Source organism: Megascapheus bottae, chromosome 6 (assembly GCF_031878675.1).
Source record: "Megascapheus bottae isolate mThoBot1 chromosome 6, mThoBot2.hap1, whole genome shotgun sequence".
NCBI classification, from domain to species: domain Eukaryota; kingdom Metazoa; phylum Chordata; class Mammalia; order Rodentia; family Geomyidae; genus Megascapheus; species Megascapheus bottae.
The window spans coordinates 68,981,710-69,007,952 of record NC_143514.1 but is presented as its reverse complement, the minus strand read 5'-3'; the positions used below and the strand labels follow the sequence as shown (position 1 = coordinate 69,007,952).

The following is a 26,243-nucleotide window of genomic DNA, read 5'->3' as shown; positions in this document are numbered from 1 at the left end:
CCTGAGTAGCTGGGATGACAGGGGTGGAGTCGCAGCCCCCCTGACCCGGCGGCCGGGCAAAGGCCTCCCCCGGGCAGCCACCTCCCCCGGGCAGCCACCTCACCTGGGCAGCCACGTGGGTCCAGGTATGCGGCGGCCCCGCCCCGCCCGGCCCGCCCAGCCCGGGCTCAGAGCGGAAATTCCTGCGCGGGCGGGCGGCGGCGGGCGGAGCTGGGCATGGAGCCCGTGGAGACCTGGACCCCCGGGAAGGTGGCGGCTTGGCTGAGAGGTGGGTGGGGCGGGGCCGCGGGGGGCTCGTGGGGCCGGGCCGGGCCGGGCCGGGTGGGGAGAGGGGCGACAGCCTGCCAGCTCTGAGTCGACAAGTATTTATGGGCGGCCGTCGAGGGCGGCAGGGCAGTCGAGACTCCACGGGGGTCTCCCCGCGCCCCGAGGCAGGAAAACCCGGGGAAATCTCCCCTGGGAACCCGGGACCCCTGGGCTGATGGCAAGCCCATTTTCAAACACAGAAACTGAGGCGCAGAGCCAGGAAGTGATTTGCTCAGTGTTGGAACTGGACCCGACCTGGTGACATTTTCCTCCTCCTCAGCCTGAGGCTCCCGAGAGAAAAAGCCCCAGCCAGGCTGAAGCCGGTGGCAGCCGCTGCTGACCCACTGCTTGTCACCTCTGAGCAGAGAGCTCCTTCCTTCCTCCCTCCCTTCCTTCCTTCCTTTTTTCCTTTCCTTCCTTCCTCCTTCCTTCCTTCCCTTCCTCCCTTCCCCTTCCCTCTCTTCCTTCTCCCATCCATCCCTTCCTTCTTTCCCTCCTCTCCCTCCCTCCTCCTTCCTTCCTTTGTCCCCTCCCTTTCTCTTTTCCATCCATTCCTTCCTTCCCTTCCTTCTTTCCCTTTTTCCTTTTTTCCTTCCTTCCCTCCTTCTTGTCTTTTTTTTTTTTTTTAATCTAGGGGCTTGAATTTAGAGCCTTGTATGTTCCCTTGGCTATTTTATTCAAGGCTGGCACTGTACAAGTTGAGCCATAGTTCCACTTTCAGTTCCCCGCCCCCACCCCACTGGGGATAAGTCTCATGTGTTTTCCTGCTCTGCTGGCTTTGAAGGACAATTCTGAGACCTCAGGTAGCAAGGATTACAGGCATGAGCTACCAGCACCAAATAGTCCCAGTGCATTCATTGTGGTAAAGAAGTGCTCAGGGACCATGGTCAATCAGTGAGCAACAGGTTCATGAACTATCTGTCCAGTGCTCTTAATGTCACACAGAGAATAAGGAAGAGGGGCTGGGAGTTTGGTCTCGTGGTCAAGTGCTTGCCTAGCATGCACAAAGTCCAGGATTGGATTCCTTGGTACCACATACATAGAAAAAAAGCTGTGAATGGTGCTGTGACTCAAGGTAGAGCTCTAGCCTCGAGAAATCCCGACAACAGCGTTCAGGCCCTGAGTTCAAACCCCGGGACTGGCAAGGGCTGTAGATGAATGATTATTTATGCTCCGGTCTTTGAAGAGCCTGTGGTAAAGTGAGAAAGATGGATGTTCAAGTGCCAGGGTGGAGCGAGAAGAGAGGTCCTCAGCTCAACTGGGGCAGTAATGAAAGGTATCCTGGATGCAGTTAGGTGAGGAGGGGTGTGAAGGAGTGGAAGGACAACTAAGACAGCAGAAGCAGCACAAGGGGTGTGGGGGGGGGAGCGGGAGACAATCCCGAGGCAGAAGAACAATTCAGGAGCTTCCAAGAGTGGTTACTGTGGATCTGCAGTGTTGAGTTTGAAGAGCTGTACTGGGATGCTGGAAAGGCAGGAGACAGCAGCCTGATCCTGCAGGGCCTTTCACATCAGCCTGACAATAATTTAGGATGGCTGTCATTGTCAGTCCCAAGCACAGTGCCCAGGCCCTGAGTTCAAACTCCAGGACTGGCCAAAAAAAAAAAAAAAAAAAGGCCCCAAAAACCTGCTGGCCCCTTGTCCTGAGTGTGTGCTTCCTTTGTTGTAGTATGATGTGAGGCTTGCACTTGTGAGAGGTAAGGGAACAGTACTAGGTTTTGAAGTCAGGGACTCATGTTTGCTGAGCCATGCCTCCAGCCCCTATTTTGGGCTGGTTTCTTTCAGAAAGGGTCTCACTTCCTGCCTGGGTGCATTTCAAATCCGTGATCAACCTACCACCTACCTATCTGAGGCTTATCATTCTAGGTGGGGTGACGAGCGTATGCCGCTACACCCAGCTTCTTTTCATTGACGTGAAGCTTAATGGCCTTTCCCTGTTCTGTCTGGTCTGGCTGGAAACTCAGTCCTACCAATTTGTTTCCCACATAGCTTAAGATGACAGGCATATGCCAGTACATCCAGCTATGGGTTGTGAAGGGGTCTCAGCCTCTCAAGTAACTAAGATTACAGGCATGAGCCAAAGATACCTGGCTGAAATTTCGAACAGGTTTCCCAGTGAGGCTTCTGCTACTAGTCTTCCCCCGCAAGACAGGGCCTCATTACGTATTCCAAGATAGACTCAGACTTGAAATCCTCCTGCCTCAGCCCCCACCCCGAAAAGGGCTAAGATTCCAAGTGTCCAACATCCGTGCCAGGCTCTGAGAATACTCTCTCTCTCTCTCTCTCTCTCTCTCTCTCTCTCTCTCTCTCTCTCTCTCTCTCTCTCTCTCTTCCCCCCTTCCCCCTCAGCAGAGTTTGGGCATTGTCCCTTAGTTTTTTCACTCAAGGTGCTGGTGCTCTACTTCTTGAGCCATACCTCCACTTAAGTTCTTCTTTTTGCCAATCATAGGTCTTGAACTCAAGGCCCTAGAAACTTTTTGCTCAAGGTTAGCGCTCTGCCACCTGAGCCACAGTGCCACTTCCAGCTTTTTCTGTGTATGTGGCACCTAGGAATCGAACCCAGGGCTTCATGCATGCTAGGTAAGCACTCTACCACTAGGCTATGTTCCCAGTCCCCCACTTAGATTTTTGTTGGTTAATTGGAGATAAGAGTCTCACAAACTTTCCTGCCCAGCTAGCTTTACGCCTGGATCTTCAGATCCCAGCCTCCGGAGTAGCTAGGATTACAGGCACAAGTCACCAGCCCCCAGCGTGGAAACCCTTCTTGGAAGCTGCCCTAGATCATCCTTAACTCAGTAGACACAGCTACAGAACCACCTGAGGCTGGGGTTGTCATTAGGGTACATGGGGAAGAAACAGGCCCCGTGGGAGTGAAGAGCTGATAAAGGTCTGGGCATCTGTTTCCATCACAATGATTTCTCCTCTCCTTCCAGGCCTCGACGATTCCCTGCAGGACTATCCATTTGAAGACTGGGAGCTACCTGGCAAGTATCTGCTCCAACTTTGCCCCCGCAGCCTAGAGGCCCTGACTGTGTGGCCCCTGGGCCATCAGGAGCTCATTCTGCACGGCGTGGAACAGCTCCAGGCCCTGGTGCGTGAGTTGTGGCTACACTGGCTGCAGCAGCCAGCAATCTGGGGGTTTCCCGTGCTGGCTGGTGGCTTCTCAGCACTGACCCACCCTTTTCTGGTGCAGAGCTCTGGGCTACAGACAGACAACCTGCAGAGCCTGACGGAGAGGCTGTTGAAGGGGACCCAGGCCTTCCAGAGCTTAGTTCAAGGCCGCCTGAGGAACTGCTCAGAGACCCCTCCTGATGTCCTCAGTGCAGCTGTGGAGCTAGTGTGTGAGGCTCGAGCCCTCCTCTTCTGGCTCAATAGGTACGAGGGTTGGGGTGGCTGGTGAGGGGACCATTCTCATCCTTGGCCTTCTCCAAGGCTCAGGTGAAAAAGAAAAACAGAGCTTGGCTCTAGATCAGATAGGACAGAGTCAGAGTCATTCGGGGCCACCAGGCTCCTTGGGTTCCTAACCCCACCCTGTAATCTTAAAGGTCTTATCAACAGCCAGTAAAGGGCGCTTCCACTTCTTCACTTCCTCAGGGAAGCCGTCCCTGTTAATTCATCCTCTGAGCTTATGCACCAGATGTTACATTTCAAGTTAAATAATAACTGACAGCTATCTAATATTCGTGTGACAAATAAATCTTGGGCTAAGCTCTTTAAGGCATCAGTCATCTCTACACTAAAGCAAAACCTATGGGCAGATTTGTCCCCCAGTCTCAGATGAGCAGTCAGCTTCCACAGAGTCCCTGGACTACCTCTTTCCTGCCAGGTACCTCTTCTCCCACTTAAATGACTTCTCCGCCTGCCAGGAGATCGGGCTGTTGTGTGGGGAGCTGAGCCAGGTCTTGCAAGAGGTAGGAACAAATGGTTCCGGCACAGGCTTGGCCTATGCCCAGGAGCTTTCTATAACCCCTGAATCAGACCAGGATTGTGTGTGAGGGCTGGGGCAAGACGGTGAGCTTGCTCAGGAAAGGACACCCTTCCTCTGGGTATGGGGGTATGGGGACCTGGGGTCTTGAAATAGGAGCTCTAGACATTTAATGCTGAGAAGGGGTGGCAAGGGAGACTGGCAACTTTTTTTTTTATGTTAGTCATGAGGCTTGGACTCAGGGCCTAGTACTGTCCTTGGGTTTTCCTTAGGGCTAGCACTCTTACCACTTGAGCCACAGCACCACTTCTGGATTTTTTCTGTGTATGTGGTACCAAGGAATCGAACCCAGGGTTTCATGCATGCTAGGCAAGCACTCTGCCACTAGGTCATGCTCCCAGCCCATGCATGGCAACTTTTGTGGGCCTGGTATTTAGAGGTATGGTATCTTGGGATTGGAACTCTGAGGTCGTCTAGTTGTAGGCAGGGGACCAGTAAAGGGGAAGCTGGGAGGGGTGGCAGGGCCATGTCCTCAGGAGATGGCAGTACCCTCCTCTCTCACTCTTGTTTCCAGGACTGTTCAAAGGCTGAGAAGGAGATCAAAGTCCTGAGGATCGTGAGTCTTTGGGGGCAATGTGTGTGAGGGGAGGTAATGGTGGGATAAGGCTCATCTGTATGACCTGCTTCCCTCTCCCAGTGCAGCCACGTGGCTGGGATTTGTTACAACATCCTGAGCTGCAGCCCCAAGGAGCTGCTGGAGCAGAGGGCTGTGCTAGAGCAGGTGCACCTGGATGACCCTTCAGTGAGTCCAGACCTTTCTCACTCCTCACCCCTGGGCAGTCCTGTCTGAATCCTGACATATGATCTAGAAGGCCAGCATCCCCTGCTGCTAGCCAGAGCCTACTTTATACAGATATTTAAATGGAAGCCCGGAGGACTTACCTGGTGTCTCACCACAGTTGAGCACTTTCCCATCCTGAGGGAATTCCACTTGCATGTGCCCCAAGATGGCATGTTCTGCCCCTGTGACCCCAGACATGAAAGGGGTTCAGGGGCAGGTTAGGAGAGATAGGAGAGGATGTAAGCTTTTAATCTTGGCCAGATGGGAAAATCAGAGCCCCCAGCCTTGTCCCGTCCTATCCTGTTCCTCTCCTTTCAGAGAATCTGTTAACCCAGAAATTAGCAACCTGGTTTCCTTCTGAAACCAGTAGCAGAGTAAAGCGGCAAACCCAAATCACAAAGCAAATTGGGGTAATGCCAACTTAAGGCCTGATCTGCCTACCCTAGAGTCCTGGTGCCCAGGAGAGATTATACCCAGTGGCTTTGCGGCCCAACCCCCAGTCTGACACTCAATGTAGCCTTTGCCTCTGCAGGGCCTGCAAATCCATACTACCAGCAACTGTTTGCACTTTGTGTCCCGAGTTGGCACTCAGGTGAGAGCCCTACATTCTAAGCTGTCAGCTGCCAGCCAAGCCAGTTTCAGGCCCGAGGAAGAGCTCACTCTCTTGGGCCCTATTCCCCACACCAGGTCTCTTCTGACTCCCGCCTGAAGATCCTTCTGGGAGATGAGGTTGTGCAGATCAATGAGCAGGTGGTGGTAAGTGAGGGGGATCAGGAGGTGATAGAGGACAGGTGACACAGAGGGGATCCTGGGGTGAGTGAGAGGAAGGCAGCACTATTCTGCTTGTTGGGAAGATGAGTTGTGAATACTACTCCGCAAGACAAGCCAGCTCAGACACTTTAGGCCCTGTGCAGAAGAGAACCTCCATATTCTTCTCGGATCCCCCCCCCCAGGCCTTCTCATTTATCTCTGCAGAGATAAGGTGAAAGCTTGTGGAGGCTCCCTGGGGGCAAAGCAGGAAGCACCAGGAGCTCTGAGTGCCAGAGCAAGAATTGAGCTGCTTCAGAGCCTTCTGCCTAACGTGATGCCAGCCTATGATTTCTCCCCTACCCCTGCCCTTGCCTCCTAGGTGGGCTGGACCCACAAGAACATGGTAAAGGAGCTGCTGAGGGAACCAGCCGGGGTCAGCTTAGTGCTGAAGAAGATTCCGGTGCCAGAGACTCCCCCACAGGTACCTGCTCCCCACCACACCCCACTTCACCTGCTTTCATACCCCTGTTATCAGTCCCACCACCCTATTTCTGGTTATTCTCCAGACACCTCTGGACTGCTCTCATTGGAGAAACCAATCATTGGCCCTGGCTCCACTGTCTCCCAGGTAACAGGCTTCACTTCAGGTGTTTCTTGGTTAAGGGGACCACGCTTTCATCTCACTTTCCCTTACTCCCCTAGAGTCTCATCTGACGACGTCTTTGCCTTTGACCTGACTTCAGAACAAAGTTCTGGGAGCAGCCCTGCATGGACAGGTAGTTTAAGCATCACATCAGGTGGCAGAGGCCCTGGGCAAAGGTATCTGAGTGCCCCACCTCTTACCATAGGTACATCAACTCCCAGGCCTGAGTCTGGGCTCATGGATCAACCTCTTTCTTCCCAACAGACGCCACCTCCCTTGGCCCTGAGCCCCTTTCTAGTCCCCCAGCATCTCCCATCATGTTCCCAGCGGAAATGATGGAGCCCCCACGGACCCCACCGCACCCTGACAAGGCAAGTTCAGGGCCTCCTTTCAGGGGGGTGGGCTCTGAACCTCGACCTTCTCTCACCCTTTGTGGTCCTTTCAGAGTCCTGTCTTTGATCGGAAGAAATCAAAAGGTATGAGTGCCCTTGGTGGGCAGAGGACCACCACCAAATGAGATGCTCTTAGAAGTCTAGCGCTGGGCAGGACCCCTTACCCCAACACGCTCTCTGGAGACGTGTTGGGGGATCCCACACCCAAGCTCCCAGCCCACGCCTCTTGCCAGTTCTGTGACTGAGCAAATGGCTCACCTGCTAATCTTTGGTTTCATCTCTAAAAGAGAATCACCCCCGTTCAGAGGTCACTCCTGTGAGACATTCTGAGTCCCCAGAGTAGGGTCAGACAGCAAGTTTGGGGGGACTAGGATACTGTGGCAACCTCTCCCCAGCTGTCTTGTACTGTGCTGCAGGTGTGGTGACAAGGCTGAGCCGCAGGCGGGTGTCCTGCCGGGAGCTGGGTCAGCCTGACTGTGATGGCTGGCTCCAGCTGCGCAAGGCGCCAAGTGGCTTCATAGGTCCACGCTGGCGGCGCTGCTGGTTTGTACTCAAGGGACACATGCTGTACTGGTACCGCCAGCCCCAGGTGAGACCACCATGTGCACGCACGCAGGGAGCCAGTGAGTCAGCGCAGGGCCATGGTTTTTTTGTTTTGTTTTGTTCTAATACCAGTGCTTGAACTCAGGGCTTGGGTACTGTCTTTTAGCTTTCTTGTTTAAGGTTGACTCTACCACTTGAGCCACATCCTTATTTCTAGTGTGTGTGTGTGTGTGTGGGTGTGTGTATAATAAGATATGAGTCTCTTGCAACCAGGCCTGGTGGCTCACTCCTGTAATCCTAGGTAGTCACAAGGCTGAGATCTAAGAATTGTGGCCCAGGGGTAGGGTGGTAGCCTTGAGCTGAAGAACTCAAGGACAGCGCCCAGGCCCAGAGTTCAAGCCCTATGACCCACAAAAAAAAAAAAGTCTTGGATTTTTCAGACACCCAGTTCAGAGGTGACATTCTGAGCTCAGACTGCTCGGTCCTCACATCTCAGCTTCTTTGTAGCTAGGGGTATAGGCATGAGCCAGCAGCACCCTGACCAGTAGGCCCACATTCCACTGTCTATGCCTATCTGTCATCACAGGTGGGCCCCAGACCTCCTTTGGCCCCCACCCCAATTGGTGAAGTAGGCATGGCTGTTCAGAGAACACTGAGTTCACATGTGTAGAAAAGAAGTTTGATGGGGCTAAAGGTGTAGTTTAGTGGCCGAGAGTATCCTTAGCATGCACGTACTAGAATTAGAATGCCACCAGCCTTGATAGAGGAAGAAGAGGAAGAGGTATTGTTTGGAAAAGCTGTAGAGAAAATCACTTTTATTCTGATCACCTCTCCTTCCTCTTTTTTTTTTGTCAGTTGTGGGACTTGATCTCAGCCTTCTGTGTAGCTAGGATTACAAGCGTGAGCCACCGAGCGTGGCCCTCTCCTTCTTGATATTCCTAGTGATCTACTCAATCATTTATTAGACGGATATTTAGGTACCTACTTGAATAGCTGGGCTAGTATCTTGCCCAGAAATGAGAGGCTGGCAGGGAAGAGGGATCAATACACGTTTCGGGACAATGTGGGACACAAGTGCTAAGAGGAAGGAGTATCCCAAAAGATGTGTGGGAGCCTAGCCAAAATATCTGGCGCAGCCAGAAGAGGAGAGAACTTCCTCTGAGAAAGCAAAACTCGGGGGTTAATCAGATGAAAGGGAGAGCTGGAGTGTGCTCAAGTGGTAGGGCATCTGCCTAGCAAGTACCAGGCCCTAAGTGCTAGTCCCAATCCTGCCAAAATAAAAATTAAAAAAGAAATGAAAGAGGGTAGAAGGTGTTTTCAAAGCTCTGTGGTATAAAGTGGCTTCATTGGGTCTGTGGAGGAACTTAGAAACAGACTCCTCTTAAGTGTTTCTCTGGATGTCTTGGTAGCTCAGAGGCACCTCTTGGCCACATCTCCTGCCCTGAGACTTGTGATTACAGCCCAGGAAGCATCCTCTCCTTTCCATTGCCCTCTGGAGTCAAGGGGCAACTAAGGGAGGGTTGATGGGATCCAAGGTCTTGGGGCTTCACGTGACCCTCATGCTGTCCCCCCAGGACGAAAAGGCTGAGGGCCTCATTGATGTCTCCAATTATAGTCTGGAAAGTGGACATGATCAGAAGAAGAAATAGTTAAGTTCTTTGGTGTATTGGGCTGGGGGATGGGGAGAGAAGTGGGGGAGGATGGGTGAGTGCGTGGCAGGCAGCTTGGATTCCTGGTCCAGAGTCTCAGTTCTGGATAGGCCACGCAGGAGGAGGCTTCAGTGGTGGTTTTGGTCTCTCTGGCAGTGTGTTCCAGCTTACCCACGATGTGTACAAACCCTTTGTCTTTGCTGCTGATACGCTGTCTGATCTGAGCATGTGAGTACCATCTGTCCTTCCATGTAGCTCCCAGCCTCTATGTGCTTAGAATCCTGGATGCAAATCCCAAACCTCTAGGGTTGACCAATGCTTACTTCTCCAAGTCTCAGCTCTGTTGTCTGTAAAATGGGACAAGAGTCCTCTAGATGGAAATCCCCTAATGCAGGTAGGGCCTCAGTGAATAGAAACAGAAACGCCCTGAGAGGTGGTTGCTCCTCCACAGGTGGGTGCGCAGTCTCATCACTTGCATTTCCAAGTACCAGTCTCCAGGCCGGATGCCCTCAGCCAGAGAGGAAGGTTGGTAACCTCACAGGAGAGGGAGGAGGAGTTGGGAATCTCACTTGAGCCTCTGCCTTTCCTGAGATGGGAACTGGAACATAGTTGCTCTAATGTGAACTCCTTGGTCTCCCCAAGCCTCATGGGTTCCCCAACTGATCCTCTCCACCCACCTAGATTGCTACAGTGAGACAGAAGCTGAAGACCCCGATGATGATGCTGGGTCTCGTTCAGCCTCAGTGAGTAGGGAGCTGTTTGGGGATGGAAGGTAGGGGGAAGACAGCAGGATGTGGGGCTCAGGCTATTGCCCTCTTCATCTGTCCTGATTCAGCCTAACCCGGCTCAAGCTTGGAGTCCACTCCATGGAGACACATCACCTGTGACCTCCCCAACCCAGCAGAGCCCAAGGACATCTATTGGGTCTCTAGCAGGTATGAAGCTGGAGTGGGGATCTGAACTGGTGGCTGAGATGGGCACATCTTCATTCTCTTCCTGTTGCCTCAGATGGCAGTGAAGGAGAACTGGAAGGAATGGTGCGGGGACTGAGGCAGGGTGGCGTGTCCCTCCTGGGCCAGCCACAACCCCTGACCCATGAACAGTGGCGGAGTTCTTTCATGCGGCGTAATCGAGACCCCCACCTCAATGAAAGAGTGCATCGTGTTCGGGCACTACAGAGCACGCTCAAGGTCAGCTGGGGGCACTGGGCTTCTGGCATCGACATCTGGCTCCCAGTTTCCCTGTGCTTGGGATTCTAGGGTTTGGGTCCTGGCTCTCTGGCTCAAGGATTCAATTCTGAGCTCCATGTTCCAATCTGGGCTCAGATGTAGTCTGGGCTGAGTTCCAGGTTCTGAACTGGGATTTGAAATCTCACCCCGGCTCGGGGGAGGCTGCTGACTCAGTCCTAGATTCTAGATATAGGACTCCAGATTCTGCTCTAGGCTCTTGTCTCTCTTCGCGAGCATGGCTCCCCATCTCCTGCTCCCCTGACAGGCAAAGCTGCAAGAGCTTCAGGCCCTAGAGGAAGTACTGGGTGATCCTGAGCTCACTGGAGAGAAGTTCCGTCGTTGGAAGGAACAGAACCAGGAGCTGTACTTGGAAAGCCTGGGACCCAGTAGAGTGGTGCAGACTGAGGGCAGCTCTCCAGCCCAGACCCCTGACTCTACAGAGCAGCTCCCCCAACCCCTGCCCTCAGACTCCCAGGATCCCTCTCACTGCTGTGCCCTCGATCCTAGGGAACAGCCTCCTGACCTCTGACCCTGGCCAATACCTTAACAGTGCCTGACTTGTCTACAATGACATTCTCTGTTCAGGGATAGAAACAGTGTGAGTCCATTCTGTCTGGCCCTCTGCCTGGATTTCTACTGTTTCTTCCCTCTCCCCCCCCCTCCGTGTGCACTGGAGCAAGGCAGGGGGAACTTTGTGCCATTCTCTTCTTGATAAGGAAGAAATTCTTCTGTCTAGCCTGTCCCAGCAATGCTGACTTCCCCAAACTAAGTCTGGACAGGTGTTTATTCTATGTGACATACTTTATACTGAATAAAGTCCCTGTCTCTAAAATGACTCTATTATGCTTATACTTTAGAATTGGAAATCTAGGGGCCAGAAGTGTGGCGTAATAATAGAGTGCTTGTCTAGCATGCGCGAAGCCCTGGGTTCGATTCCTCAGTATCATTTACACAAAAAAGGCTGGAAGTGGTGCTAGCCTTGAGCAAACAGTATCCAAGGACAGGGCCCAGGTCCTGAATTCAAGTTCCAGGACTGGCAAAAAAAAAAAAATTGAAAATCTACCCCAGAGGGTTGGAATGAATGTCCTCTGCCGAAGGGTAGAAGACAAGCTCCCTGTGTGGTTCCTTGGCCTGGGCTGTGCACTGACATGCCAGAATAAGCTACTCATGTTCCTCTTTCCCCAGCCTTTCCCAGCCCAGCAGGAGTCTCCATTCCATCCCCAGTGGAGATACTTCCATTTAGTAGATAAGGAAATATACCTGGCCTGGAAGGTCAGGGTGGGTGGCCTCAGTGAAGGGACAGGTAGCTGGAGGGCAGGGGTGCTCTGGGAGGACAGTCCTGGTATAAAAACGTCTCCTTTTTGTGTGTGCGCACATGCACACACATGCACACACGCACGCACACACACACCAGTACTAAGCTTGAACTCAGAAGCGGGGAACTTTTTCACTCAAGTCCATCACATCTCCACTTCTGGCTTCTCTGCTAGCTAATTGGAGATAAGAGTCTCACAGACTTCCCTGCCTGGGTTGGCTTCAAGCCTCAGTTCTCAGATCTCAGCCTTCTTGAGCAAGTAGCTAGGATTACAGGAGTGAGCCAACACTGGTGTCTGGCTTCTCCTCTTCCTTTTTTATCTGGCCTCACCTTCAATACCTAGATCCAGAGCAGAGACCTAACTCTGTCAGTAGGGACAGGAGATCAGTTCTACTCTCATCAGCCTCTGCCTTCTGGCCCCATCCCAGTAGCCCCCTGTAGGGACAGGCATTGGAAGGGGGAGTCCCTCTGGGGCTGGAATTCCTTGGTGGAATGTGGAAGGCTCAGGGTCACAGACACCTCTGTGATCTCAGCATGAGGGAGAGTGAGACTTCCCACTGCAAAATTTTGTGGAAGAGGAGGAGAGGACGAGTAACAGAGCAGCAATGTCGGAAAACCATAAGTCTTGGTGGCAGCTATGGGCTGACACCACCAACATCAAAAATTTGTCTTACTTGGTAGGCGCCCCTGTCTGGCTCCATCCCTGAGGTGGCATCCCAGGGTGGGCGGAGACAGTGGCTGCACTGAGGACCCCCTCCTCTCTCCTGCAGAGGAACACATATGACCCCTTCAGCCAGCACGATGAGCAAATGCTCATCAACCGCCGCGACATCACCAGTTGGAAGGTAGGAAGATGGAGACACTAAGGAGGTACAGCCCCTCCTGCAGCAGTGCCCATGGGCACAGGTGCCCTCTGCTTTCTAGGTGCCTCCTCTGAAAGGACCTTCCCTAGCCGTAACCCCTGAAGTGACTCCCCGACTTGATAGCGCAGTCACTATCTGGCAGCACACCCGTAGAGACCTGTGTATTATGACAATCCTCCCCCAGAAGACCTGCTTGCTGTGATCTGTCTTAGTGATTGCGTGGAGAATAACTTGGATGCTTGCTTGCATTTCATGATCTCAGCAGAGTCCCCTTTTAGAGCTCCCCTAAACACGGAGAACCTTCCAGATAGGGGCTGCCTGTGGAAGGTCTCCACCCTCTCCTAGGATACCTGGGACAAGCAGGAGTTCATCACTCGTATGTACATCAAGCATCTGCTGCGACATCCGGCCTTCCAGATGCTGCTGGCAGTGCTGCTGGTGACCAATGCCATCACCATTGCTCTCCGTACCAGCTCCTACCATAGCCAGGTGGGACCCCAGCTTGACCTTCGCCCCCCCCACCCCCCGCTGGCTTCAATGCCACAGGCTCCTCATCTATCTTGAATTGATGCTCCTGATCAGAGCTGTTGGCATTTGACCTTCCAGGGATCTGGAAGTCATGGAAGCCTTCATGGGGCTCGAGAGGGCTCCGAAGCCTGGCATTGAGGATTGCACTGCATGTATAGAAGTGCAGGAGAGAATGGTGTGTGTGCATACAAGGCAGGGAAATGGGGCACCCTTTGGGGAACAGTATCCAATCTTAACAATCACTAAGAGGAAGTCACCTGAACTAGGTGACACAATAATAGAGGGCTGGGAATGTGGCTTAGTGGTAGAGTGCTTGCCTAGCACCCATGAAACCCTGGGTTTGATTCATCAGTACCATATAAACAGAAAAAGCGAGAAGAGGCACGGTGGTTCAAGCGATAGAGCGCTAGCCTTGAACAAAAGAAGCTCGGGGACAGTGCCCAGGCCCTGAGTTCAAGCCCCAGGACTGGCCCAAAACAAAAAACAAACAATAGATCCAGTTACAGCCTTAGGCCATCTCAATTATACCATCACAAGTGTCTCAGTATTAGAAAATATATGGGAGTTCAAAGAAGGCAATGGAACCTAATCTGGAGGAAAGAGAACCCTTCCTGGAGGAGGTAACACTTGAAAGTAAAGAATGAATAGGAGGGGGCTGGAAGTTTGGCTTTTGTTTTTTACTTTATTGGAAAAACAAGTTTCACAGACTTTTGTGCCTGTCTTGACCTTGAATCACAGTTACAGGCATGAGCCACTGGTGCCCAGATGTCTTAATTTGTCTTTTTTTTTTTTTTTGTGGGTCATGGGGCTTGAACTTGACCTGTGCTGTTCCTGAGCTCTTCAGCTCAAGGCTACTGCCCTACCCTTAAGCCAAGTGCCACTTCCCATTTTCTAGAAGTTAGCTGGAGATAAGAATCTCAAGTTCTTTTGTGCCCGGGCTGGCTTTGAGCCTTGATCCTCAGATCTCAGCCTCCTGAGTAGCTAGGATTACAGGCATGAGCCCACCTGTGCCCAGATGGTGTCTAAATTTCTATTTAAATTCTAGATATCCAGAGCAGTGGTGGCAGATGAACCCAGAGAGATGATGAAAGATTAGATCACACAAGGTCTTTATGTTGTATCAGTAGAAATCCAGGGCAATATTTAAAGCATTGATTGAAGAGAAATGACCAGATGTGTTTTAGTAAACTTGCAAGGTTACTACAGTGTGGAAGGAAGGGGATCAAAAAGAGGGAGGAATGAGCAGGGTGCAGTGGCTCATGCCTGTAATCCTTGCTACTCAGGAGGCTAAGATCTGAGGACTGTGGTTCAAAGCCAGCTGGGCACTAAAGTGATTATCTCCAAGTAACCACTAGAAAACCAGAAGTGGTGTTATGGCTCAGGGGTAGGGCGGTATCCTTGAGCTGAAGGGCTCAGGGACAGTGCCCAGGCCCAAAGTTCAAGCCCCATGACCAAGAAAAAAAAAGAAGTAGTAGTAGTGGGAGAAATGGAAGGGGCAGGACCCTGACACAGGTGTCCAGATGAAAGATGATGGGATTTGCGGCAGGACAATGGCAAATGGGTGAGAAGAGATCAGAGGCAACTCTCTAGTATCACATCCATGTAGGATGACGTGAACATATCCTTCTGGATGGATCACATTGACAGCTAATACTTAGTGAGCACTGTGCAACCTTGGGCTAACACCAGTTGTCACCTCCTGCCTGCGGGTGAAGGGAGGGCAGGAAGTTAAGTTTCTGGAATGAGCGAGAGTACCAGGCTGATGCTATGTGATGGGACATGGGACGTAGGGAAAGCAATTTGGGGGAGGATGTGGAGATCAGTGTGTCACTTAAAGCATCCCATGAGAGGAGCTGGAGGCCAGATGTGAAAGGCAGAGGCGAGCTCTTGGGTGGAGATAGACAGCTGAGAGCTGGTCAGTGTCACAAGGGTAGGTGGCTAGACTAAGGAGTGGCTGAGATAGCCTGCAGAGTGCATGAGAACAGCAAGGGGCAAGGGAGGCCCCCAGGAAAGGCCCTTATTTAAGGCACGGGAGTAGAGACAGGTGGAAGAGACTGAGGAGGAGTGGCCAGTGGCCTCATGGTGGAAGCAGGAACTTGCAGTTGGTCGTCAGGGATGTGGGGGGCACAGCACAATGGGTCATGAAGTCGATTCAGAGTCAGGCACCAGTGGCTTCCATCTCTAATCCTAGCCACCCAAGAGGCTGAGATCTGAGGATTGTGGTTCAGAGCTAACCTAGGCAGGAAAGCCCAGGAGACTCTTTTCTCCATGTAACTACCAAAATGCCAAAAAGTAGAGCTGTGGCTTGAGTGCTAAAGTGCTAAGAAGAGCTAAAGCTAAGAGACAGTGCCTAGGCAAAAAGATCATTTCAGGCTGTAGAGGCCAGAGTTTTGGCAGATGATCAAATATAGCAGATAGGAAGGAGAAAAAGAGAAGTAGAGACCCAGAGGCCAAGCTAGGGGTTGAGGGGGAAGAAGGAAGAAAATAGGAATGATTATGTTGTAAACTGTATTTCTTACTATGGATCCCAGTAAAAAATGCTAAAAAAAAAAACCCTGATGTAGGATTTGTGTCCATGAAGCTCAGACCATAGACATCTGTGATGCCACCTTGATTTTGGTTTTGAACTTCATCTGTAGGCATAGGAACATGGAAGACTTGTAAGGACAGTGGAAGGATGACTAGAATCTTTTCATTAAAACTGAGGCGGGGGGGAGGGAAATGGGTACCAAGACATGTGAAAGGGTATCAATGTATGTGAATTAATGCACCTTCTCTCTGGCAAATATCATGTAACCCTTTTAACTAATTACAATTAAAAAAAAAAAAAAAAAAAACTGAGGCGGGCCTGTTACCAACAGTGGCCAGCAGGTGGGGCCACAGGGACAAGAAGGGGAAAGAAACAGCCGGTCTATACTTCTAAATTGGGGACAGAGTGGGGGGCTCATGCCTGTAATCCTAGCTGCTCAGGAGGCTGAGATCACAGTTCAAAGCCAATCCGAGGCAGGAACATCCCATAATCATCAGAAAACAGGAAGTGAAGTGGTAGAGTGCTAGCCTTGAGCTAAAAAACTCAGGGACAGCATCCAGTACCCAGAAAAAAATAAAATAAGAAGGCAAGGATAACTTGATGCTTGTGGGCTGTTGGAGATGATCATGGGTATAAAGAAGCTGAAGGAAAAAGGTTGTGGGTAGAAATGGGACTTGAATTCAAGGCTTGGGTGCTGTCCCTGAACTTTTATGCTAAAGCTAGTGCTCTACTGCCTTGAGCCACAGCTCCATTTCCAGCTTTTTGGTGGTTAATTGGAGATAAGATTCTTATGGACTTTCCTTCCCAGCCTGGCTTCAAACCATGATCCTCAGAATTCAGCCTCCTCAATAGCTAAGATTATAGACAGCACCTAGACAGAAATGAATTGGATTTTAGATAGACCCTAGTCATCTATGCACAAGCCTGTCTACCCAAAATACATGTCCTGGACCAACAAAAGGGAGGACACCAGGGGACTGGGCAAGCCTGCCCTGGAGAACTTGGGGGCACTGGGACAGCAAGAGTAGCCACCAGAGGTCAGGCTTGTTCCTTTTCAACCTCATTTATACTGCCATTCTGAATACCCTATTGTAGAAGTTAGGAACAAAGGTCTGTGATAGACAACAACCTTTTACTTTTTTTCTTCTTTTCTTTGTGCCAGTAGTGAGGCTTGAACTCAACGTGTGGACACTATCCCTTAGCTTTTTTGCTCAAGGCTAACACTTTACCATTTAAGCCACAGCTCTGCTTCTGACTTTTTGGTGGTTAATTGGTGATAAGAATCTCACAGATTTTCCTGTCTGGGCTAGTTTCAAACCATGATCCTCAGATCTCAACCTCCTGAGTAGCTAGGATTACAGGCATGAGTCACTGGCTCCCAGCCAGGACTGGTCTTACTTAGCACAGTACCTGGAATGTACACAGAAATTGCCCCCTAAAGGGAGCAACACAAGAGGAAGGGCAGCAGGGATACAGACCTTCCATCCCCCATATCTGCTCTCCCCCTAGGCTCCCAGAACCTGCTTACTAATGTCTCTGTCCTTTTCTTGTTCTCTGTTTCCCTGTAGAAACACTATGAGTTATTCTCTACCATAGATGACATTGTGCTAACCATCCTTATCTGTGAGGTTCTTCTAGGCTGGCTCAATGGCTTCTGGATTTTCTGGAAGGTGAGATCTTGGGACCTCCCTACTGTTGCCCTACTCCTCCCTGGGTGCCCCCTGTGTAGGCCTGGGCTTTTGAACTTCAAGCTGTGGGGGGGAGGGAGAGAGAGAGGGAGAGAGGGAGAGAGAGAAAGAGAGAGAGAGAGAGAGAGAGAGAGAGAGAGAGAGAGAGAGAGAGAGAGAGAGAGAGAGGAGAGAGAGAGAGGTGTGGGGGTCAAGGAGAGATGCTGAGAAGTCTCAGAACAACAAAGTTTGTAGTGGAAGTTGCTTCCCTGGGTTCCAGTTCTTATCCCTGCTCCAGCTCTGTAGTCAGGCAAACTTTTGACTTTTATATCTGGGACTGAGGGTATCTACCTTAATTTATAGAAGACTAGAGCAAGAGTTAGAACTCAAAGCCTGGGCACTGTCCCTGAACTTCTTTTGTTCAAGTCTAGCACTCTATACTTTGAACCACCATGCCACTTCTAGCTTTTTTTATTTATATGGTACTGAGGAATCAAACCTAGGGCTTCATGCTAGGCTAGCACTTTACCACTAAGCCACATTCCCAACCCTTTTGTCCTTTTCTTTCCTTTCCTTCCTTCCTTCCTTCCTTCCTTCCTTCCTTCCTTCCTTCCTTCCTTCCTTCCCTTCTCCTCTTCCTCCTCCTTCCTCCTCCTCCTCCTCTCTCTTTTCTTTCTTTTTCTTTTTTTTTCCCAGTCCTGGGCTTGGGTTCAGGGCCTGAACACTGTCCTTGGACTTTCTCAAGGCTAGAGCTCTACCACTTGAGCCACAGCACCACTTCTGGCTTTTTTTTTTTTTTTTTTGGTGGGTCATGGGGCTTGAACTCTGGGCCTGGGTGCTGTCCCTGAGCACTTCAGTTCAAGGCTACTGCCCTAACCCTTGGCCTGGGTGCTGTCCCTGAGCTCTTCAGCTCAAGGCTATCACCCTACCCCTTGAGCCAAGCCCCACTTCCCGTTTTCTAGAGGTTAATTAGAAATAAGAATCTCAAGTCCTTTCGTGCCTGGGCTGGCTTTAAACCATGATCCTCAGATCTCAGCCTCCTGAGTAGCTAGGATTACACCTGTGAACCACCACGCCCAGCTTTGGCTTTTCTATGTATGGTGGTACCGAGGAATCGAACCTGGATCTTTGTGCATGCTAGGCAAGCACTCTACCACTAGGCCAAACTTCCAGCCCCCTGTTTGCTTTTTTTTTTGCGATACAGTTTCACATTTTACCCAAGCTGGCCCCAAATTTACAGGTTTAAGTGATCCTTCTGCCTCAGCCTTTGACTAGCTGGGGCTACATACATTCCTGTCACTATTCTAACAAAACTTTATTCATGCTTGGTGTAGTGGTAGACACCTGGAATCCCAGCATTCTGGAGGGTGAAGCAAGAGGATCATAAGATATTCAAGGTCAGCCTGGCCAATATGAGATTGAGGCCAGGCTAAGCTATATTCAGGTAATTGTCTCAAAAGACAATGCTGGTGGGCATTGACTGAATTTTCTCGTGTCAGAAAGTATTCTTCAAGCCAGGTGTCAGTGATTCATGCCTGTAATCCCAACTACTCAGGAGGCTACTGTTTAGCATTGAAATTCAAAGCCAGCTCAGGCAAGAAAAATTTGTGAGAAACATTTCCAATTAGCCACCAAAAAGCCAGAAGTATGGCTCAAGTGGTAGAACCACTCAGGGACAGGCCCTGATTTTAAGCCCCAGGATCAACATACCACACACACACACACACACACACACACACACACACACACGCTCACATTTTTTCGATTTTTGCCTTACTTTCACACTTATGGGGATGTCTTTTTTTTTTTTTTTTTTTGCCAGTCCTGGGCTTGAGCTCAGGGCCTGAGCACTGTCCTTGGACTTTCTCAAGGCTAGAGCTCTACCACTTGAGCCTCAGCACCACTTCCGGCTTTTTTCTATGTATGTGGTACCGAGGAATCGAACCCGGGTCTTCATGCATGCTAGGCAAGCACTTTAACCACTAGGCCAAACTCCCGGCCCCCTTTTTTTTTTCTTGTCATTCATGGCACTTGGCTACTACCCTACCCTTTGAGCCACAGTACCATGTCTGGTTTTCTGGTGATTCACTGGAGATAAGAGTCTCACAGACTTTTTAGTGCCCGGGCTGGCTTTGAGTAGCTAGGATTACAGGCATGAGCCATTGTGCCCAGCTGGGGATATCTTCTTCAGGAGGTCTGTTCCCATCTGTAGTCCAGGTTCCCAGCTGCTCTGGTCTCTCTCACATATTCACATAAAATATTGTGTCTTGGGGCTGGGAGTTTGGCCTAGTAGCAGAGTGCTTGTCTAGTATGCACGAAGACCAAGGTTCGATTCCTTGGTACCACATACATAGAAAAAAGCTGGAAGTGGTGCTGAGGCTCAAGTGGTAGAGCTCTAGCCTTGAGAAAGTCCAAGGACAGTGCTCAGGCCCTGAGCTCAAGCCCAGGACTGGCAAAAAAAAAAAAAAAAAAAAAAAATATATATATATATATATATATATATATAGTGTGTGTGTGTGTGTGTTTGTGTGTGTGTGTGTCTTTCTCTACATCCTTCAAATTAATCTGTGAGCCCCACAAGACAAAAAATAAAACCAAAACAAAACATTTTATCCAAGGCCAGGAGTTTGGCCTAGTGGTAGACTGCTTGCCTATCATGCATGAAGGTTCAATTCCTTGGTACCACATATACAGAAAAAGCTGGAAGTGGTGCTGAGGCTCAAGTGGTAGAGCTCTAGCCTTGAGAAAGTCCAAGGACAGTGCTCAGGCCCTGAGCTCAAGCCCAGGACTGGCAAAAAAAAAAAAATATATATATATATATATATATATATATATAGTGTGTGTGTGTGTGTGTTTGTGTGTGTGTGTGTGTGTGTGTCTTTCTCTACATCCTTCAAATTAATCTGTGAGCCCCACAAGACAAAAAATAAAACCAAAACAAAACATTTTATCCAAGGCCAGGAGTTTGGCCTAGTGGTAGACTGCTTGCCTATCATGCATGAAGGTTCAATTCCTTGGTACCACATATACAGAAAAAGCTGGAAGTGGTGCTGTGGATCAAGTAGTAGAGCACTAGCTTGAGCTGAAGAGCTCGGGGACAGTGCCCAGGCTCAGATTTCAAGCCCCACTATCAACAATAAAAAAAAATTATCCTCAGTAAGTGATTCATAATATGGCATACTGCAGGAGCTTAATATTTATTGAATACAATGATAAATTTGTAGATAATCAGACTTTAATTTCCTCTCCTTTCTTTGCTTTCTTTTTTCTTTCTTTTATGTTCCAGTACTAGATTTTTTTTGTTGTTATTTTGTTAGTCATGGGGCTTGAACTTGGGTGCTGGGTGCTATCGCTGAGCTCTTTGTGCTCAAGGTCAGTGCTCTATTACTTTAAGCCACAGTTCCATTTCCAGTTTTCTGATGGTTCATTAAGAGTCTCACAGACTTTACTGCCTCAACTGCCTTTGAACTGCAATCCTCAGATCTCTGTCTCTTGAGTAGCTAGGGTTACAGGTGTGAGCCACCAGTACCTGGCCCACTTCCAACTTACTGCTGGTTAATTGAAGTCTTACAAATTTTCCTGGCTGGGCTGAATTCAAACCTCAGTCCTCAAATCTCAGTTAACGGAGTAGCTAGAATAATAGGCATGAGCCACTAGCATCCAGTTGGAAGCTGTGTTTCTTTGATATTCACTTCCATTTTCTTAATTGTGTCACACAAAGGCAGGAGCATCCAGATGCTTTCTTGTCACCTAATGTGTAGGACAAGGACAGTTCACTAGGCAATGAAGGCCTCAGCTTAGGAATCAAAGGGTACACACCAGGGTGAGTCTTCACTGTAAGTTCCTGAGTTTGAACCTGGCTGTTGGCACATGCGCAGGACAGTAAGTGGACATGTCCTGTGCATGTTTGGGGGCAGCAGAGGATGCTACTGAGCCCTCCATTCTTGGTGTGTGAGGAGGGCAAACTCAGGCTGCCACCAAGGGCTGACTATGACGGATCCTTTTGGGGTTGACCCACTTTTAGGACGGTTGGAATATCCTCAATTTCGTTATTGTCTTAATCTTGCTCCTGGGGTTCTTCATTAAAGAACTCAATGTCATTGCTGTCACCTACACCCTCAGGTGAGCTGGGAGCTCTGGAGAAAAAAGGGAATAATTGTGGACTCCAGGAATGAGAAGGGAGGTGGTTCTTAGCTGGGGGTCAGTCCTGCCTCAGTGGGCAGTTAGGAGGTGAGGGTGGGTCTGGGAAGGGCCAGAGGGTACCCTTGAGAGGCTCTGTCACAGGGCGCTTCGGCTGATACACGTGTGCATGGCGGTGGAGCCCCTGGCCCGGATCATCCGAGTCATCGTACAGTCGGTGCCTGACATGGCCAATATCATGGCCCTCATCCTCTTCTTCATGCTGGTCAGTACCCTCCCTCATCCTCACCATTCCCCTCCCCTGAAACAGGGTGTCTGGGCCAATGAGAAGCCTAGAGAAGAGGCTCATGGGTATGGGCAGCACCAATTTGCATGCCATTTGTAGATTCATGTTCAAGATGCCCGGATGATGTTAGGGTGGCACTTTGGTCTCTCTGGCAGGTGTTCTCTGTGTTTGGAGTCACACTCTTTGGCGCATTTGTGCCCATGCATTTCCAGAACATGGGGGTGGCTCTGTATACCCTCTTCATCTGTATCACCCAGGATGGCTGGCTGGACATCTACGAGGACTTCCAGTGAGTGCCAGTGGAGCTTCCACCTCACTGCCACCTGGGCAAGGACTGGGCTGGAACTGCTGAGAGGTGGGGGGAGGAGAGGGGAAGGCCTTGCAATGAGAATGGGGCTCAGGGACTGTATAAGGACTGGCCTAGCTGGAAGGAAAGGGGGTACCCAAGGGTTTACAGTGAGGAAAAAAAGCTAGACGTGGAAACCTCACACCTATCATCCTAGCTGCTCAGGAAGCTGAGATCTGAGGCCCATAGTTTGAAGCCAGCCCAGACACAAAAGTCCGTGAGACTCTTACCTTTAATGACCCAGCAAATACATGAGCAAAATACAAATACATGAGCCAGTAAGTACATCTGCGCAATTTTTGCAAAGCAGGCAATAATCCCTGTAGACCTGGGGAAAGTGTCCTCACTTCCTAGAAGAGGAAGTTGAGGCTCACAAGGTTGGAAAGCTGTTGGGGTCCCTGTGTGCCATCTCTAGGATGCAGAGGAGGGAGTATGCAATGGAGATAGGGGCTGCCATCTACTTTGCCATCTTCATCACTGTCGGTGCCTTCATCGGCATCAACCTGTTTGTCGTTGTGGTAACCACCAATCTGGAACAAATGATGAAGACAGGAGAGAACCAAGGACATCAAATCATCTTTAGCGAGGTGTGTGGGGTGGGGAGGGCAAGAGGGAAGAGAAGGGATTATGTGCATGGGGGCCAACTTTTATGTATGTATCCATGTGTATGTGTGTGAACACACACATGTGCTCTGGCATGCTTAAGGCCTAGGAGGAAAAAAACCAAACGTACGACCAGGAGCTTCATGTCTGGAATTCCCACTCATCAACTGTGAATGTGGATTGTCCACTGTGTGGGTGTAAGGGACATTTCACCAATGCGATCTCCAGTTTCTTCTACACAATAGGAATAATCATGGTTTTTAGTTGACAGGGCTCCTCTGAGGATGATGGAAAAACTGACAGGTGCTTTGCACATAGTAAACACACAATAAATGGTAGCTAAGAACATCCATTCAGTGGAGCTTCCATATGATTGGGGAGAGAGGTGAGGCCAGGACTTGAGAATAGGGCTTTACAAGTCTGCTGGGTAGGAATTATCAGGAGGAAATGAGAGGGAAGGGGGTAAGAATGCCCAAAGAGGTGGAGAATGGGTTTGTGCACTTGACCTCTAGCTCCCACAGCAAGGTAGGCAGGCTAATACTATTTGGAGGGCCCCTGTCTGGCTCAGCAGGAAAGCATGTTTGGAGAGGTGGGGGTTGGGGATGGAGGGAGAGGAGAAGAGAGGAGATGAGAGGACCATGCATCACGCTCTCTTTGCCGCTCTCCAGAATGTGGAAGAGGATGAGGACTGGGCTGACGAACTGCCACTGGTGCACTGTGCAGTGGTCCACTCGGAGAAACCTGCCCCTCAAGAACCGTTTGTGGGGGGCGCTCTGCCAAACCTCACAGAAAACACGTGTGACAACTTTTGCTTGGTGCTTGAGGCAATACAGGAGAACTTGAAGCAATACAAGCAGATCCGAGACGAACTCAACACGTAGGGAAGGGTGTACTGGGGGTACCCCAAAGTCCCATGACTCAGGGCTGGGCAGAGACACAAGTTGTTTCCTAATGTGGATCCTGGAGCCAGCAGGGCTGTGATTCGCCCAGGGTCCCCCAGCCTGTTGGGTTCCTCCTATTTCACAAGAAGGCACAGACTGGGCTGGGTCTCTGTTAGTGTTACTGGTGGGTGTGGGGGAAGAGGAGGGTCCTGGCGTGTGGAGGCTGCATGCCACATGGGGGACGACGTGGGAAATCTGTTCCACTCCTTGAACACACTTTCCTCTCTGCCCCACCAGGATCGTGGACGAGGTACGCTCCATTCGCTACAACAAGGAGCAGGAGGAGGAGGTGTTGCGCAGACACTTGTCCACGAGTCTGTCCTCACAGAGTGGGTCCTCGGTAGACACACGTGGCTTAGCTACCCAGCAAGACTTGTTCTCAGCGCTGCTTGACAGGGAAAAGGTGTGGCCTCACTCTTCTACTCAATCAGCACAGGCCCCCCCCTGCCCAACCCAGCCACTGGTACATTTGTCAAAAGTTCCTTTCTCTATTCCAAGGCCTGTCTACTCCCTCAACGACCACCACTGCAGCTGTCACCACCCATACTGGGTCAAATCTCACCCTATCCTCTGAAAGGCCTCCATCCTGTCTCTGTCCCCATCAGGCTCTGCCTGCTCCTGAAGTCACTTTGTTTCCCAGCTGATGCCTTAGTATGGCATCAGCCAGCTCAGCTCCTCTTTAGAGGCAGGTGCTTAGTCTTTTTTTTTTTTGCCAGTCCTGGGCTTGAGCTCAGGGCCTGAGCACTGCCCTTGGACTTTCTCAAGGCTAGAGCTCCACTACTTGAGCCTCAGCACCACTTACAGCTTTTTTCTATGTATGTGGTACAGAGGAATTGAACCCGGGTCTTCATGCATGCTAGGCAAGTATTCTACCACTAGGCCAAACTCCCGGCCCCGAGGTGCTTAGTCTTATTTGGGGCAAATGACCCATGGATGGCCATTTGGATTCATTAAGAGCAGTATCCTCCCAAGGGGGTGGGGAGAGGGAGGGAGGGAGGGAGGGAGGGAGGGAGGGAGGGAGGGAGAGAGAGAGAGAGAGAGAGAGAGAGAGAGAGAGAGAGAGAGAGAGAGAGAGAGAGAGAGAGAGAAGAGAGAGAGAAAGAGAGAGAGAGGAGGGAGAGCGCACTTCTGGATAGAAAAAGGAGTTTCTTTGCTTTCTGCCAATTGGATGGGTCAGAATGACCAGGAGCTCAGAGATCTAGAGTAAGATATGTTGAAGGACTTCCCTGGAAAGTTCAGACCGGACAGCTGAAGAAGGAAAGGATGAATCTGACATACCAAGGTAGGATGAATTATGAAAACAAACCCCTCTTGATTGCAGGTTTATGAATCGAACACAAATACAATGCTTAGCAAACACAAGTTCAACCACTGAGGAGGCAGGATGGAAACCAAGGGGCCTGCACACCTATAGCCAGTTGCTGCATTTTCTTGCATCCTTAGTATGGCTGGGCACAGTCTGGACAATGCCCATTCTTTCCCTCCCAGCTGGGTAGTGGCCAGGGACTGTGATAATGGCAGCACCTGCAGGGCTGGTGCTTGTGAGCCTCAGGTCCAGAGGAACCAAGATGGAGAAGGAAGCTGGATGAGAATGAGAGCCCTATTGGCAAGGATGAGCACGGAAGAGGGCTTCTGGCCAAGGTTGCCAGGCTTTGGCCTAAGGATGGACCCTGCTCCAGTCCAGAGCTGGGTAAAGCCTGAGTAGGTCCAGGCACTGAGAAGAGAAAGGCCAGGCCAATCATGACACCAAGGCCTGGCATCTGTATACTATCTGACAATAAAGTTTTTCGTGTGTTGGAATCGGTATGTCTGCTTGGTGGATTCCTAACTCTGGGATGCATGCAGTGGATCTAATGAGAAAGATAGATCTTGCTCCTTAAATAAATCTGGCAAGGCGGGGGAGGGGAATGGCTTAGTGGTAAAGTGCTTGCCTAGCCTGCATGAAGCCCTGGGTTCCATTCCTCAGTACCAAATAAACAATAAGCAGGAAGTGGCCCTGTGGCTGCAGTGGTAGAGCACTAGCCTTGAGCAAAAGAAGATGAGAGACAGTGACAGGCCCTGAGATCAAGCCTAGATTATATAATCTAGGTTACAATGTAGATTACATTAACTGTCTCAAAACAACAAAAAAACAAAAACAGTGCTGGTGCCCTGTCAGCCTAGCTACTCAGGAGGCTGAGATCTGAGGGTTGCCGATTAACCACCAGAAAACTGGAGTGAAGCTGTGGCTGAAAGTGGTAGAATGCTAGCTTTAAGCAAAAAAAAAACAAAAAACAAAAAAAAAAAACAACTCAGGGACGGCTCCCAGGACCGGGGTACAAGCCCCATAAAAACAAGACAACAACACAAGCCTGGTTATTTGATTAGAGAATCACAGGCTACCTTGAAGGGCTTTTAGAAGTAATAACCCTGAAAAGTTCTGACCTCTTAAGGTCAGTAGACTAAGATCTGAAGGTCCCCTCGGGTACTTTACTGCTCTCTGAAGATCACAGAAAGTCTGTAAAACTCTCAATTCCGATTGCCCAGCAAAAGGCCGTAAGCGGTGCTGTGGCTCAAGTGGTGGAGCACCAACCTCGAGTTAGAAAAAGCTAGCAAGAGCTAGAGAGTCTGAGTTCAACACTCTACCCGGAAACTTGTAAGCAGACCGAGCCGTCCCGCCTCACTCACACTCGGGCTTGTCATCAGGGAGCCTGGCAATGACCCCGGCCACACCCCACCTCCTGTGCGGACGGGAGCCGAAGCCCTGG

At 50.4% G+C, this 26,243-nt stretch overlaps 2 protein-coding genes across 2 annotated transcripts; both read left to right on the top strand.

Moving 5' to 3' along the window:
- The first annotated feature begins 186 nt into the window (after positions 1–186).
- On the top strand, positions 187–11,109 carry Cnksr1 (connector enhancer of kinase suppressor of Ras 1). The gene is made up of 21 exons (XM_090335507.1): positions 187–268; positions 3,239–3,396; positions 3,499–3,680; positions 4,132–4,216; positions 4,805–4,846; positions 4,928–5,032; positions 5,604–5,663; positions 5,759–5,827; positions 6,201–6,302; positions 6,388–6,449; positions 6,524–6,597; positions 6,729–6,835; positions 6,910–6,940; positions 7,273–7,445; positions 8,974–9,047; positions 9,205–9,276; positions 9,500–9,573; positions 9,730–9,791; positions 9,884–9,983; positions 10,057–10,238; positions 10,543–11,109. The coding sequence occupies exons 1-21, from the start codon at positions 217–219 to the stop codon at positions 10,804–10,806; spliced, it is 2,130 nt and encodes a 709-aa protein (XP_090191633.1). The 5' UTR covers positions 187–216; the 3' UTR covers positions 10,807–11,109.
- A 962-nt stretch (positions 11,110–12,071) lies between these two features.
- Positions 12,072–25,159, top strand: Catsper4 (cation channel sperm associated 4). The gene is made up of 11 exons (XM_090333854.1): positions 12,072–12,269; positions 12,363–12,437; positions 12,801–12,944; positions 17,082–17,183; positions 21,205–21,302; positions 21,465–21,585; positions 21,762–21,895; positions 22,368–22,539; positions 23,224–23,432; positions 23,734–23,899; positions 24,818–25,159. Exons 1-11 carry the CDS (start codon positions 12,198–12,200, stop codon positions 24,869–24,871), a joined length of 1,347 nt encoding a protein of 448 aa, XP_090189980.1. The 5' UTR covers positions 12,072–12,197; the 3' UTR covers positions 24,872–25,159.
- The last annotated feature ends 1,084 nt before the right edge of the window (positions 25,160–26,243 follow it).